The 15404-nt window shown below is 41.1% G+C and overlaps 1 protein-coding gene across 1 annotated transcript; it reads left to right on the forward strand.

The window, feature by feature from the left end:
• Window positions 1-6730: 6730 nt before the first annotated feature.
• Window positions 6731-14771, forward strand: amotl2b (angiomotin like 2b). Its single transcript, XM_027026320.3, has 10 exons — window positions 6731-6914; window positions 7474-8245; window positions 8571-8745; window positions 9624-9768; window positions 9975-10052; window positions 10930-11225; window positions 11361-11551; window positions 11731-11832; window positions 11962-12119; window positions 13307-14771. Exons 2-10 carry the CDS (start codon window positions 7527-7529, stop codon window positions 13393-13395), a joined length of 1953 nt encoding a protein of 650 aa, XP_026882121.2. The 5' UTR covers window positions 6731-6914; window positions 7474-7526; the 3' UTR covers window positions 13396-14771.
• The last annotated feature ends 633 nt before the right edge of the window (window positions 14772-15404 follow it).

The raw sequence follows: 15404 nt of genomic DNA on the forward strand, positions 1-15404 counted from the left end.
AGTTCAGATAATCATGTAGTGTAAATCACTTTGAACATGAATTAAATTACAAAATGTAAACCCCTAAATCAAACACTACAATAAGGGAGTCAGCTAGAATGTTTATTAATAATAATAATAATAATACACGTTATTTGTATAGCACTTTTAAAAGCATTATATGCATGAGGTTAAAATTTTGGTTAAGCCTGTTTTAAATCTTCATATGGATATAAGGATCAATTACAGTTACATTAGATAATCAGAGCATAAAATCCTACCCACCAGATGAATCTTTCACAAATGTTTTTAGGAATGCTGCATAAGCAAATAAGTAAATAAAAAGAAAAGCTCTAAGCAATGTGCACACCTACAGTTGAACGGCACTAGCTATGCCAAAACACACAAAGGCAAATATCAGGTGCCTCATGCTTGTCATTTTAGGTCTGTTTGTTTAAAATAAAGGCAGTATGAACTCTCTCCTGATGCACTTTCTGCTTGTCCCTGTCTATTTAGACTTTTTTTAAAATTCAGTTTATTTTGTGACTGTTGTACGTACTGTTCACTGTTCATTCCAATAAACCTCATAGCCAAAACATTTTATTTGAAAAATGAAGAATGCATATGTTCAACATATATCTGTAAGTGATGATACATTAAATAATAAATTAAGCACTCCTTTCCTCCTCTTGAAAGGCAGGTTTTGTGTATCTGCTCATGGACAAGACTGGCAATCTAAGTTCTATCCTATCAGATTATTTCTTAACCGGCTCTTCTCAAATACTCTGGAAACAATAATAAACATTTTGATATGTTCCAGCTGATCTAGAGACATATCCTGCATTTCCGGTGATCTGTTATCTGCATTCCTGACATTTCTGCACCATGCATTCCCACACTTACAGGTCACCACATGTGTGGCTCTGAATGCATGTTTGAGGCCACCTATGCAGAAGGTTCCCATCATGGTTTGGACTGTCCTGATCATTAGCCAGACCTACGTCGGACCCTGCACTGATGCTCTCAGCAGCTCTCACTGTGGTGAGCGACCTTGCTCCCCATCATGAATAACTATAAATAAAACAGAATTTGTTACCATGAATATATGGCAGTGAAGTATAAAAAGAATGCGGAAAAAAATCAGTGAGGAAGAATAAACTAGGATGCAGGTGGGATGGGGTCAGAGGTCAGGGCATCTTAGCAAATCAGCGAATAGAGGGTGCTCGGTGCTTAAGGTACTTGACTAGTAATCGGAAGGTAGTCAGTTCAAGTTGTAAGTTGCTTTGGATAAAAGTGTCAGCTAAATGCTGTAAAGGCCAAAGACCTTTGTCTGTGGAAATTACCATGCAACATAAATGGTTTTGGGCCCTATGGCAATGGCAAGGCTCACACAATATATAAAATGTTATTCATATTACATGTAATATCTAAATTAATCTGCTCATTTGTGTTTCGATGAGGATTGTGAATATATGCTGAATAGCTGAAAACAACTCTCACTGTAATTATAGATGAGATGGAATGTTAAATATTCTGTGCCAAACCATTACACTTTTACATAAAGCCCAGCCCACTCTATTCATAATAAGCTTCTAAGAACCCACTACCTCACAAGTTCTTTACAAGGGCCATCAAGTAGGAACCTTCCTTCATTAGTGTTTCATTGAATTAAGCCCATGACACAACCAGAAGGCTCAACTTGAGGTCTGGCATCCTAGACCCACCTTCCTCCAAGCTCAATTTTGGATGGAAAGATCCATACTGATCTTCCCAGTGACTAAGGCTATATCCAGCTCCACTGACACTGTTAATACATGTTCAGTGCCACTGGTTCTATCTAGATCTACTGCTCTAGACATGACAATGATATGACATGACAATCCACTCAGCTACATTCCTGAGATAAAACATCAGCTACCCCATTGTTATAATGTATTTCCCCAGCTAGTCTGTGCTCTCCTCGTCCAAAGCCACTGAGCATGCATTAACAGTGTCAGTGGAGCTGGATATCTTAGAAGCTTATTATGAATAGAGTGGGCTGTGCCTTATGTAAAACTGTAATGGTTTGGCACAGAATATTTAACATCTCATCTCGTCTATAATTACAGTGAGAGTCGTTTTCAGCTACATACGATAATTCTTTCACAGCTACCCTTATCGTACAGCTTCAAAAACCTGACTTCACAAATATATATGTGTCAGACCTAGCTACAGATTCTGCCGCCTATTCATACTGGCCTGATATACACCTGCCACCCACATTCTCTCATCTTAGCCACCAAGTCTGAATTTCAGCTTTTTTCTTTCAAAAGCTTGATTAACTGAATCCTCAAATGCCACTGTTAAATCTACAAAATATACTATCCATTTGCTATCAGTGTACAAACTCATATCCAGCCCCATATATATATATATATATATATATAATTAGAAATGGTGAGGAAAATGTAAATACTAAGGAATAATATGGGGAAAAAATATCTAGTCTGTACTATAAAGTCCCAAAATATTCCACTTTCAGCTAAAATAGCACTTCTATTCAAATAAATTATTCCGCATGAGTAAAAATAGCTGATCTGACACACAATAGATCTCTTATCTAAAGCATGACGAAGACCTGTTTCAGTTCTCTCAGCTGACCACATGGGTCCTTCTTAAAATACATGAGCATTTAGTCTTATTTATCAGCTCAGGGTTACTGGTGTAAAGTGTAAAGTGAAGATAAACACAATCAGCGCAGCCAACAGATTTGCTTTTTCCATCCTTAATTGCCATCATCATCATCATCTCACCTACCTCTCTTTCTCCTTCTCTCTCTCTCCCTCTAACCCTTGTGGTCAAAACGACTGAGTTGGTGCTATGTGCTAGCTCAGCAGCAGCAGGTGCAGCTATTTGAACAGAGGCATTAACAGGAAGCTGTACTGGCACTGTGGCTGGGGTCAGAGGAAAAGCACTGAGCTTGATTGCAGTGAGCCAGCCTCTCACAGTGGCACTGGTCAGTGTCCTTGCCGTGAATCGACTACTAATAGTTTTTATATATAATCAAACAAGCTACCCATAGTTACCTCGAGAGTGTGGTGCCTGTCCATTCTTCTAAACAGAATGTGATAATTAATGGCCAGAGACAATAGGAAATTATGTGTACTAGGAAACTAAGGACAGAATTTCTACTCTTCGTGACATTAAGGTTTTGTTACTGTACCAATAACATCTGAATTTTTCACTGTATTGATGTCATTGTCATGAAGTAACAAAGGGTGGGTTTCTGAACACAGCGCATTGACAAAAAACAGAGGAAAAAAGAGAACAGTCAGCTTGATATTTAAAATAAATGTAACAGGAGTTTTCAAGCCACAGTGGCTCTGAGCTAGTAGCTGATGTAAGGAGGGTTAAAGAGAGCCATGAGAGATTTGAAATGCAACACAGAAGATTAATAAATCTGATGAGACTACAGTGAGAGGAAAAGTGATGAGTATATCACAGATAAAGGCTACTAGAAACCCATTTAAAAGGCATACATCTATGGCTCACAAACCATCGGCTCACAGTAAGGAGGACCTCAGGAAGTAGTGACATCATCCCAAAGTTGCAAGCACTGTCCCCACCACAATAAATATAAAATCTACTAAGATGTTTGTATATTGGAAGCAGTGGTTAAATAACCATTGATGCCTTGGGTCACTTGGGTTAAATTTAAATAAATACTCTAACAAAAATAGGCATTCGAAGGCATTGAAGTGTAAAAATTAAGAGAGTGAGAGAGAGAGAGAGAGAGAGAGAGAGAGAGAGAGAGAGAGAGAGAGAGAGAGAGAGAGAGAGAGCATTCAGTGTAACATTCACTCTATCAAGATTATTTTTGTTTTACAATGAAGTTTGGGAAACCCACCTATAGTTAATATTCAGAAAAATCTTGGACTCAATAAATTCATGAGTATTACATGCACAAAAGCACTGTGATCCTTTCTTAACAGCACCTGCACTTTGTTTATGAAAGAGTTCAAAAACAATATTCAATTATTATAATTCAATAGTTAATTTGCATAATTCTTATAAAACATCCATGGTGGACACATTGCTGATAATTACTGCCAAGTGTCTTGAAGCAGTTTCTATTATATGACTCAAAACATTAAAAAAACATTCAAACTATTTACCCTCACATTTCAGACAGCTGATCTTGTATTTAAATGAAGTGGTGTACACTGAAGTCTGTTAAGTTACTATTATATTGTTAAAAAGAAATATTGATGCTATTGATTTACTTTGAAACCTTCAGTAAGAAGTATCTTGATAAAGTCTTACTATGGTGTGTGTTTTCTCTTTTTAGCTACGAATGCAGAGGTCAGGGACAGTGTGGAGCAGTAAACAACTTGGCTCATTGTCTACTGTCCTAGTGAACCACGCTTCAGTCCCCTTCTTACATCACAGAAACCCCATGAAAATATGCAACAAATAAAATCTGTGGTGAGAATAGCGCATGAGTGCTGAGTGTTGGTTGGTTTGAGGGAATTTGCTTTGAATGACCCTGATTAACCGCAGCTAGTCCCTGCTGACCTGTGTTTCATGTTCCCTGTCATCGCAAGTGACTTCTTCTCTTCAGCTCTTTCCCCTGCAGAGACTTGAACTGGTAGTTCCCATCATAACACCCCAATCTCAGGAGCTGTTTGTGGGAGACAAGATTGTCAGGGCAAGGACAGAAAGAATGGAGGTATTCCAGTTTGGCCCACATAAGATGTGAGAGAGAGAGAGAGAGAGAGAGAGAGAGAGAGAGAGAGAGAGAGAGAGAGAGAGAGAGCGAGCGAGCGAGCGAGCAAAAGAGGTCAGATCAAGTGGTGACAAGTATGCTTCCTTGATGAGCAGGAAGTACATTAATGTTTTCACGCGTACCTTAAATTTGTAGAGACTTGCCAATGACTGGCATTCTTTGCTCACACCTGCAACAACATAGTCATCACACTGATGTGTGTGGTTTTTCCCACTGAGTCACGCTGTGTTAGACTTGCTTGGAAATACCCTGCCATCAGTTTGTTGCTCAGTGTCTGGACTGGAACAAATTCACATTAACTTTCTAGGACTATATGCTTAAAGATCATTCCTCTTGTCTGGGCTAATAATACCTGCTGAGATTACGTTCCACAATGATTACTTAAAAAACGACTGCGTCTTCTCACCTATTATTGATAGGTAACATACACCAGCCCTTTAAAGTGTGATTATTACAATATTATTGTTACAAAACACCCTGGAAAAGGTTTTGTTTGCTAGTATGTCAGGAACTTGAGTCTGGAGTTTATCAAAGCCTGACTCAGTTGTAGCCTCTCCACATGCTTGTTTTATTTCTAGCTACACTGAGATAGAGGCCAAATAAGTATGAGTGTACATTCAAAGTTTGTAAGTATCAGTTAGTTAGAACTGTACAGTACTACTTAGACCTGTACAATTTGAGAAGAACTGAGGAGGTTTTAGAATATTCACTTGGAATAAAAGGAGGGCAAACAGCAATTCATTTTTATGCACCATGTTATGCTTGGAACATACCCATGACTAACATGGGTCCAAACAAACACTGTCATATCAGAAAGATTTTTTACTATGGCTTGCATTTTGAACATGTAATCATGGAAGTGTGGGACTGACCTGGATAGATGCTTATAACTTTAGAAAGTCAATTCAGTGTATTTGCAGGGTGAAAAAGGCCTCAGACCTTCAGGAAGTAAAAGACCAAATGGGAGCAAAAGACCAAAGGCAAAGCGATTCAGGCAGAGGAGAGAACTGGGGGGGGGGGGGGGGTCTGGGGTGCAGGGGGCCGTGCTCTATGGACAGGAGTCACATAGTCTTCACATTACCTGCTCCTATTTCAGGAAGCGCCCACATTCCTGATGACTGCAAATGAAAAGGCAGTGAATAATGGTTCCATTAACACATTTCTCAAATGTGAAGAGCCAGCATCAGGGCCGAGGAGCATAAAATTTAAAGGTTTTATTTAAAGGTTTTAAGATTTAAAGATTTATGTGTTGCTTTGTCATTTTGGTCTCCCATGATGTGCAGAATTTTGGAATTAGAATTTCTGAAAGCCACAGAACTTGAGATGAGGTCTCACATAGCTTGGTCATGTTGCTGTAGAAAGCTACATGAGAGCCTGCATACTCAATAGTATGGTTTAAAAAAGCAGCCACTTCTTAGCATCTGAATATGAGCAGTATAAGTGTTAGTCTTGCCCGTACATTAGTTACACCTGAATTTAAACAATCCTGTTAATCATAAAGTATCTTTAAAAAATAACAGACAGATTTCAACAGCATGAAGCCATTGGTACTAATGCATCAGCAAAGCCCGTATGCCATTTTGGTCATCTAATTTCTCAGAATTTTTGTATCTGACTACGATTGTATTTGTTAAATGATGTAACGTTAATTAAAATACATAAAATACAGTGATAATCAAAAACCGTAACCATGGCACACGTTTAAGGAACAGTTTACCTTTAGGCAGTTTCACCTGTAATTTAACTGTAGTAGGCCACGCCCCTTCGATGACTTTTTGCGGTGAATTTCTACCTTGACTACGGCAGCTTTCTATTTATTTATTTACTTATTTATTTTTGCTTTAAGTGAATATATCTTGTAATGATCATGAACCTTAGTAATGTCTGTGGTATTGCGCGCGCAGTTGCACTTAGGTCCCATAGCTTTTAATCCCCGAGGGAAACAAGCGCGCACGCATTCCATGCATTCCAATTCCACCGAACAAACCCCGCTCAGTTATTTATTAGCATAGTACGCTCCCTCACCAACTCAGAATTCGTCAAGACCTTGCCACAGATAGACGTTAACCTCGGTTTATACATGAGATAAAGGATATTCAAAACACATCTGTTGGGCCGTTGTCATGTAAATGATTTGGACAGCTTCTGTGTAATGTGAAAGAATACTTAGGTAAGTTTATGTCTTTCCGAAACGGAAGTGGATGCATCGCTATTAGGCAGTTAATTCGAATTCGCGCCTAATATTACGATGAATTCTGTGTATGTTTGATGTAGGTGGAAGCGGTAGTTTTTGGAATAGATGGGTGAAATTGTTTTAATGGGCTACGTAATGTGGTAGACAACAAAGGTTTCGTTCGTTTACTTCTGGAATGTGTACATTTCATAAGTAGAATCACCTCGGGTTTTCACCTGCAGTATGTGAAGCGCTAAAGTTTAGGATTTAGATTGTATCTAATACTTAACGTTACTCAACTTCTTGAGCGGTTTAGATTTTACAATAATATGTGCGTGTGTGTGCGCGTGCGCGTATGTGTGGTCCGTCAAAATAGACGGTGTGTTTGTTTAGACTAACGATGAGGACATGATGGATTTAGACCACTTAAATTGAGCACCTAGCTGTTTGTTTAAATCCTTTTAATCTGTTTACCTCGTCAGCAACTTTATTCAGTGCCCGTCCTCTTAATCTAAACAGTTGGCCATTTACTTTTCCTCCCTGTCTCTCCATTTAGGTCTTCTCTTCAAACTCCCCCAATTAATAGCCCACTTACCTGCATAATATAAAATGAGATCAGAGGAAACATCAGGCACAGTCCTGCACAGACTGATTCAAGAACAACTTCGCTATGGAAACCCCACAGACACTCGCACCCTCCTGGCCATCCAACAGCAGGCTCTGCGGAGGGGAGGAGACAGTGGAGGTGGAGGTGCTGGCAGTTCTCAGTCCTCCTCTGAGAGCCTCTCCCAGGACGATCCACAATATCCCCAGCTCTCTGCCCGTCAGGAGCCCCAGGGCCAGGAGCACAAGGCGGACTACCAGCATTCAGAGGGCTACTGGCTGTACCCTCACCCCCATCATGAGCAGCTACCCACCTATGAGCAGGCCAGAGCACAGTCGCAGTACTTGACCTCTCAGTGGTTCCAGGGTAGGCATTCTAGCAAGGCCTGCTCTCTGGAGGAGAACCTGAGTGGCCCACCGATCCATAACCATTTGAGCTGGGATGGGGACATTGGCCACTCTAGGTCACTAAGTGAGCGGCTAATGCAGCTCTCACTGCAGCACAAAACGAGCAGCGCCGTCCCAGTAGAATCGCCACCTGCCACCTGCTCCTGGAGCTACCGGCAGATGAGCAATTGCCACGCTATCCCACACATGTCACAAACCAATCTGGAGTCCAAGAATGAACACAGCCGCCGGCCCCAGGAGACTACGCTCCACCGTGCTCCGGAGTATGAGCATTTCCACAGCACGCCTCCACCGCCCTTCCACTCCCCACACCACAGGTACAGGAGACCAGGACAACATAAAGCACTGTGGAAATGTACCACTAGTTAATAAGCTTAGTGAATTTGAATTTGAATTTTTGGGTTTTCTGTCACCAACTGCCTCACACGCATGTTGTCGTAATGTATTAAATGTCATTTTGATAAATTAGTGGGATGATTGGGAGTGAATGAGTGAGTAGCTAGAAGCATACATTGTCTGCTTAATCATCAAGCTCATAACAAACATACTTTCTTGTAGTTACGAGCAATTGCTGAGATTCGAATAAATTTAGCTCCAGCCTCATAATTTCTCACTTGGCTAATAAGCTTGTCTTTATATTAGGCTCGTTCCACTTGTGCCATCACCAGAAGCCCACCATGTGCTCTCTACTGCGCCCCCTGCTGGTATGGAGGTCTTAACAATTAGCTACAACCAGATGGAACTGCTAATGAAGGAGAATGAAAGACTGAGGCAGGAGTTAGAGGGCCATGAAGAGAAGGCCATTAGGATTCAAAAGGTAAGTATGTTATATTAAATAGCTGCATTATGCTAAAATCCATAATTCACATATAGCACAATTGTTGCAGTCTTCTGTTTTCTACAGATGAGAGATGTGTAGAGACAGTAATACCAATCATAAGGTTTTTAAATAACCTTAGTATATATGTATATGATTAAATTCATTATTCGCCAACAGCTGGTGAAGGTAATTAACCTACACTAGGCATTTCTCAGTAAAGATGCCCTTGTTATATAAAATTATACTGGACTGTAAATTATGTAATTCAGTTACATATTACATATTTCCTTTTTTGTATTTCATCAAAAAAAATAATGCGCAGATGCAAAATATGGAATCTGCTTATAGTGATAGTGCTGCTTGAGTAATTCAAGTAACTAACAGGCTATTGGGGAGTCCTCTGAATTACTCCACCAAAGCTCAAAAGTTCAGTTTTAGAAAGTAAAAGTCCTCACCAGGATTTTGTTAAAAATCAGAGCAGGACTTTTACTTCCTTAACTTACACTTGTACCACTCTGTCTGCAGTTGTGTGTTTAACTTCAGCTCAGCTGAATTGCTCTAGTGTAGTTTTGCCTCAGTGTAACGTCACTTAGCATTCTTTCACTCTCAAAGTATGATAATTACAGAGAACTGGGACACCGCCTTGTATAAACTCTCTTCAGTTGAGTCAGAATCAGATTGTTACTATATGAGGCATATGTTTCTATATGAGGCATACCTCTTTGCTCCAAACCCTACACAGGTGTGAGTGAGTGTGTGTGAGTGTATCATTGCCAATGCATACAAAAAGAGTATTTCTGTTCTTCTGACATTTATCTTCCATGTCTCACTAACTACCGCCCCCCCCCCCCCCCATTTTTTTCTCTATCCAACAGCTGGAGCAGGAGATCCAGAGGATCTCAGAGGCCTATGACACTCTGAGGGAGAGCTGTGTGAAGAGGGAGGCCTTGGAACAAGCCCTCCGGAACAAGCTGATGGCAGAGGTGAGGAGGCTCCAGGAGCTCAACGCAGATCTGAGAGGTACACAAAACATTGTGATGAGACTGTTAAATCCAACAGAGCTTGTACAAACCTGTTATGTCCTGAGCTCTCCACTAATATTTGTGCTGGTGAAGTCTTGCATTTAACACTTTACATTACTTTGGGTTTTACTGTTTGGTTACTACTGACAGAAAGGAGCTCATCCCTGACAAAGGCAGTGTCTCATTATGTCCTCATTCTTACAGACAACGGCATTCAGGCAGCAAAAGATGAGGAACGTGCTGACCAGAACCAGCACATCATGGCCAAGCTCTGTGAGCAGAGTGAGTATAATGGGGTGGGGCTTAAACAACCATATAACAATAGGCTTGTAGTCTGTTGACAGTAAAATCATTAGTGTTGAAGTAACTGGTAACTGATAGTGTTACTTTTAAACCAGTTACAGTTAAACCAGTTTAAACTATGGGGTAGACTGGAGTTAATATAACACTGCCAAATATACTGTGCACACCAAGCAGCTGAACGCCTCAAACTTGGTAAAGGATGACATGTATACTACGTGGAAGAATTCTTGAACTCTTTTGAGAGCTATTTTTCTGTTGTCACTTGGCTTCACGAGGAAGCATATTTGTATACTTTAATTTCTGAATTAAAGTCATGGAGCTGGGATGGTCAAAAAGATCAAACACCACACATGACCTTTGTCCATAAGAAGAATGTTCAGGGACAGTCGACCACTGTCCAGCAACCCTTGTGTGTCATCTTTAGCAAACAGATTGGGCATTGTTCCAGATGCTGCCTTTCCCCTTACGTAGCTGTTTCTCGGCCCAGAGTAGGGTGGGAAAAGAATTAAGGAATGTGAAGTTGAGGATGTGGGTCAGATGGAGGGTCACTACCTCTCTTCCCCTCCTTCACTTCACATTCCTCAGTCCCTTTCAACGGTTGCAGAACCCAGAGCAGCTCAGATTCTTTGCTTATGAGCAGGAAGTCCATGAGGAATGGTGCTGGTTGGGGAGAAGTGCAAATGTGTGTGTCCGTTGTTGAACAGAGGAGGGGGGGGGGTGCCTATGAGTCTTGGTTCCTCTCAAGGTTTCTTCCTCATGCTCTTAGGGAGTTTTTTTCCTAAATAGCCTAAATAGCATTTCCCATAACTCATCTACTGAATTTTAAATCAGTCTCTCTCCCACTTTCCCCTCCCAGACCAGGAGCAGCAGTTGCGATGTGAACAACTAGAGAAGGAGGCACAACTCCTGCATGGAGAAGTGGAGGTGCAGCTCCGGCGGGCCGATGCCCTGCAGACAGCGCTGAGCTCTGCGCAGTCTGGCACCCGGCAGCTGCAGGCTGAGCTGCAGAGGAAGAACGCATACGTGGAGCGGGTGGAGCGCCTGCAGGGTGTGCTGGCTCAGCTGCAGGCCACTTGCAAGAAGAGAGAGGGACTCGAGCAGCGTCTTCGAACCCGGCTGGAGCAGGAGCTGCGCAGTCTTCGAAACCAGCAGGTACACACACACACACACACACACACACACACACACAAACTCCCAACAATAACAAAAAATACCAACACTGTCTCTCAGTATTCGTGTCCAAAGGGTCTCTGCTCAGTTCTCCAACTTTCTGTCCTTCCTCCACAGCGACAGGCCCAGGCATATCCAGCCAGTGGCCCTGCATCCTCAGTGACTGCCCTGCTGGAGCGTCTGAGGGAACGAGAGGAAAGGATTTTGGCCCTGGAGGCTGACATGATGCGCTGGGAGCAGAAATACCTGGAGGAGAGCACCATGAGGGAATTTGCAATGGATGTAGCTGCCACTGCTGCTGCTCAGAGGTACATGTTGAGCACAGCAAAGTTAGAGTTGTTAAATTGGCACCTACAAATGTTAAACTTGGTCTCCTCGTAGATGTCGGGTATCCAGTTTACAATGTCAGTGTTTAGCATGGGTGATTTTCATTATGAGTATATTCAGTATATCTGACATATTAATCCGATCGCTGTCGTTTTTATAGAGACACCAACATGATCAACCACTCACCCGGTCATTCATCCAAGAACAGTTTCAGTGATGATCTGCCCCATGCTGAGCTCAGGAACCAGGAAGTGGAGAACAGGTAGGCTACAAGCTGTCCCTCAAACTGGCAGGCAGCATCTGGTTTCATGGCCAAATGCACTAAGAATTGCTGTTGAAGTATAAATTCAGTATTTAAGCATTGGCTTAAATGATGCTTGTGTTTTGGTAGGATACATGCTCTGTATGGACAGATCCAGGAAAAGGATGCTCTGATTAGCTATCTTCAGCAGCGACTCCAGCAGGATCAAGAAAAGAGTGAGGTGGTAGAGGTTGTGTCAGCTCTCAGCCCCACCCCCTCTGCTGGCACAAGCCCCACCCAAGATAAAGGTAAGCATCCAAGTGCTAGCATTAGATAGAAGCATCTACATTTAGAATCTCATTAAATGAATACTTCAAATTTTCAGTGCTACTAGAAGATATGAAAAGCCAGTAGGTAACAGTAGCATAATGTAAATTACATTATTTTAACAGGTTATTAGTAAATAACATAATTTTAGCTGGAACATTATATCTAGTTAGCCATGTTAGCATGTTTGATGCTAGGCATACTTTAAGAGCAGTTTCCCAATCCAGTCCATATGAACAATGAGATGGCCTTTTTTTTTCCTGTTGTAGAGGGACTAATATTTATAAAATTAATTCAATAGCATTGTTGAAAAATACATTACATAGTTTATTCTAAACAAGCTAATGAAATAAATGTTCATTATTTAAAACTGGTTTTAGCATTTTGATCATTAGTAGTTTGGTGTTTATTTTGCTTCAGGGAAATGTCCCAGGTATGATCAGACAGCTAGCATGTTCCACTGTTCCTATGTTATGGTTGCAGTGTGTAAAGCCAGTAGTCAGACTGAGCCAGTTTTCCCAGCAACACACTCTATAGCCACAAAGCAGACTTCCAGCACTGAGCCTAGCCTTGGATAGTGTACACAGTCACTGGAATTTCAAATGAATTACATGTTTTCTTCCTTGCACAGTACTACTATGGTTCAAGGAAAAAACAAACTGACACAAACTCTCAGTGGGTCATTGCACAAACTGCAGGACAGTGTTTTCAAGAATTTCTAATGGACAGATTGCAGAGTTTATATTGATTAGACTTTCAGGCCCAATGGCGCTTCATTGGTCATTGATTTACTCCACCGTGTGACATGAGCAAATCAGTAACCTTTAGCAGACCAGTGAAGGAGTACAGCGTTTAAAAGGACCTGTACTGTCCTGTTACATCACCCTATAATCTCAGACCTGAAAACCCAATGAACTGTGCAATTCTTCTTTTCCAACTTGGTTCAGCTCCTTGGTAATTCAGACCTTTTCTGAGCTGAATCATGTATGTGAGAGAGTGTAAATACCGGGGAAAAAACAAAATGGCGCAAAACCAGGTGATGGAATGCTGCTCTAATATAAAATCTGATTTAACATAACTGATCTTAATAGGCACCAGAGGTCTTTCATGAAAGTATACTAGCACCAATCCCCTCATTCTAAGTTTATTTTTCCTTTAATTTTCATAGAATCTATCCAGCAGCAGTGCCCTGAGGCTGTGGGCCCTTTCAAAGGTCTGGACACCCTGGAAGCTGAGGCAGTGGAAATCTTCATATGAGCTCAGATGCATGGCTTCTGTTCTACAAGAGATATACTACAAAAGGAGCTCTGGAAGGCAACACATAAGTACTGTCAGACTTCTGCTCATGATCATGAACTCATAGAGACAATGGTCACACAAAACAACAGCTTGCCACTCCAGAGAGGGCAGGAATGCAGTCGTTCTGGATGACAGCTATTTGGAGGATCCAAAGCTATGCTATGGACAGCTCTCTAAATGAATGTAATGCTCAAGCAGGTCTTTGGGTCCTGAAAGAGTGAAGTTCTGTGAATGTGAATACTTCAGGGTACTTTTGCAGTATTGCAGTTCTACGATTTAGGGCAGGTGCTGCGGACCGAGTGCAGGTCTGCACAGCCACTGAAATCCTCGGTCTCAAGTCATTAATTTGGCATCTTGTCACATGTCAAAACATCTGTTGCACAGGAAGACGCATATGAATGCATCATGTATTTAATAGGACCATCCAGATCTGTTCCACTCCCTCACTCCTTTTATCCCTTTGTTGAGAAGAATCTCTTTTCTAAGAATCTCCTTCTCTTTCCTTTTGGGGTTATGAGCCATTTTTCTTTTTCTTACCATGGCATTGTTGATCTCACCACATTGCTATTCTATTGAATTTCTCCCAGAGGTGGAGAGAGTTGTGGAGTTTTATAGCTCCACCTTTAGTGCATATTATAAATGGCAAGCATTCTTACTTCTTTCTTTCTCCTTTAAGCACCATTGAAAATTGGACAAACAGACAAAGACATTCTCTTACATTCTTTTTGTAGAGCACAAGAGGCCCCACTATTGTCTAAAGGAATGCCATGTTTAGCGTGCCTGGATTCATACAGTAGATGACGGACTATTGGAATGAGACGTAGCACTTGAGGAGAAAGTGAAATCTATGTGCCAGTTGTGTAGACCCAGATTAAATTCAAAAGAATTTCCAAAGGTGATTTACCACTACAACAGCAATTTAGTCTAAGACTAGGTTTAATGTATGTCTTTAATGTATATATTATAATGCATTTGTCTTTCTTTCTTTTGTCCTTAAATTTATCTCGTAGTGTATCTGCTGGTCAGTGTGCTGTTGGGAGACTTTTTAAAGCTATGTAATCTATTTCTGTATTTTTATTTTTTAAAGTTACCATGTTTTGAAATAAAGCCTTAATATATTTGGTAAGAAATAAAGCCCTTATAAGAATGGAATATACAGCCAATGACTTAATGCCAAAGACTTTAGCATTTCAGTAAAGACAACTCCAAACTATGGCTTTGCGTATTAAACCAAAGGTTGACCTCTGATGTGTGAAAGATGTGAACGTTCTGGAACATTTCACAAATATGTTAAAAAAATAAAGGCATTAATATATAGAATAGCAGTGTCTCTTACAAAGTGTCTTTCTTGTTCAAGTTCACCTCAGAAATCTGAGCAAGACATTTTAATGATGTGATCAAATAAATTTCCCTCCCTTCTGCACCTTAAATGAAACATCTAAAGGAACTGATGTAATTGTAATGAAATGGCCAGTTTTTCACTGGAGCCCACCAAATCTAATGTCTAATATTTCTCCAGAAACCACAGCTCGTGCTACTCTGTAGATGTGATTGATTATAAGCCCAATGTAATGTATTAGATAGCACCCAAATTTGATGCATAAAAACTTTTCTAAATGTTTTAAGCAAGTCTCTTATGAGTGCCTTCTCTGTATTTGGATAGGCTTTCCTTTAGCAAGGCAAAGGGAGGCTCAGGAATCTTACATTCGCATCTCTCGTGGGAGTCAGTGGGGTGTCTGGCTGCTCTCATGGGAGTCAGGGAGGCACTCAGCTGCCTTTGTTGACTCTGACAACCTTGCTACACAGACAGGAGATGTTTATCTGGCACTGGGTGGGCGGTGAAGCTCTGCATTTGGCCTTATTCTCACTGAGTTGTGTGGAGGTCAGTGTGGAGAGAGAGCTCACAGCACACAACACACTGTTTTCAGCCTCAGCTATGTTTTAGGGTGTGTGTGTGTGTGTGTAGG

The sequence above is a fragment of the Electrophorus electricus genome, chromosome 17 (assembly GCF_041902795.1).
Source record: "Electrophorus electricus isolate QZ-2024a chromosome 17, ASM4190279v1, whole genome shotgun sequence".
In the NCBI taxonomy this organism is placed as follows: Eukaryota; Metazoa; Chordata; class Actinopteri; order Gymnotiformes; family Gymnotidae; genus Electrophorus; species Electrophorus electricus.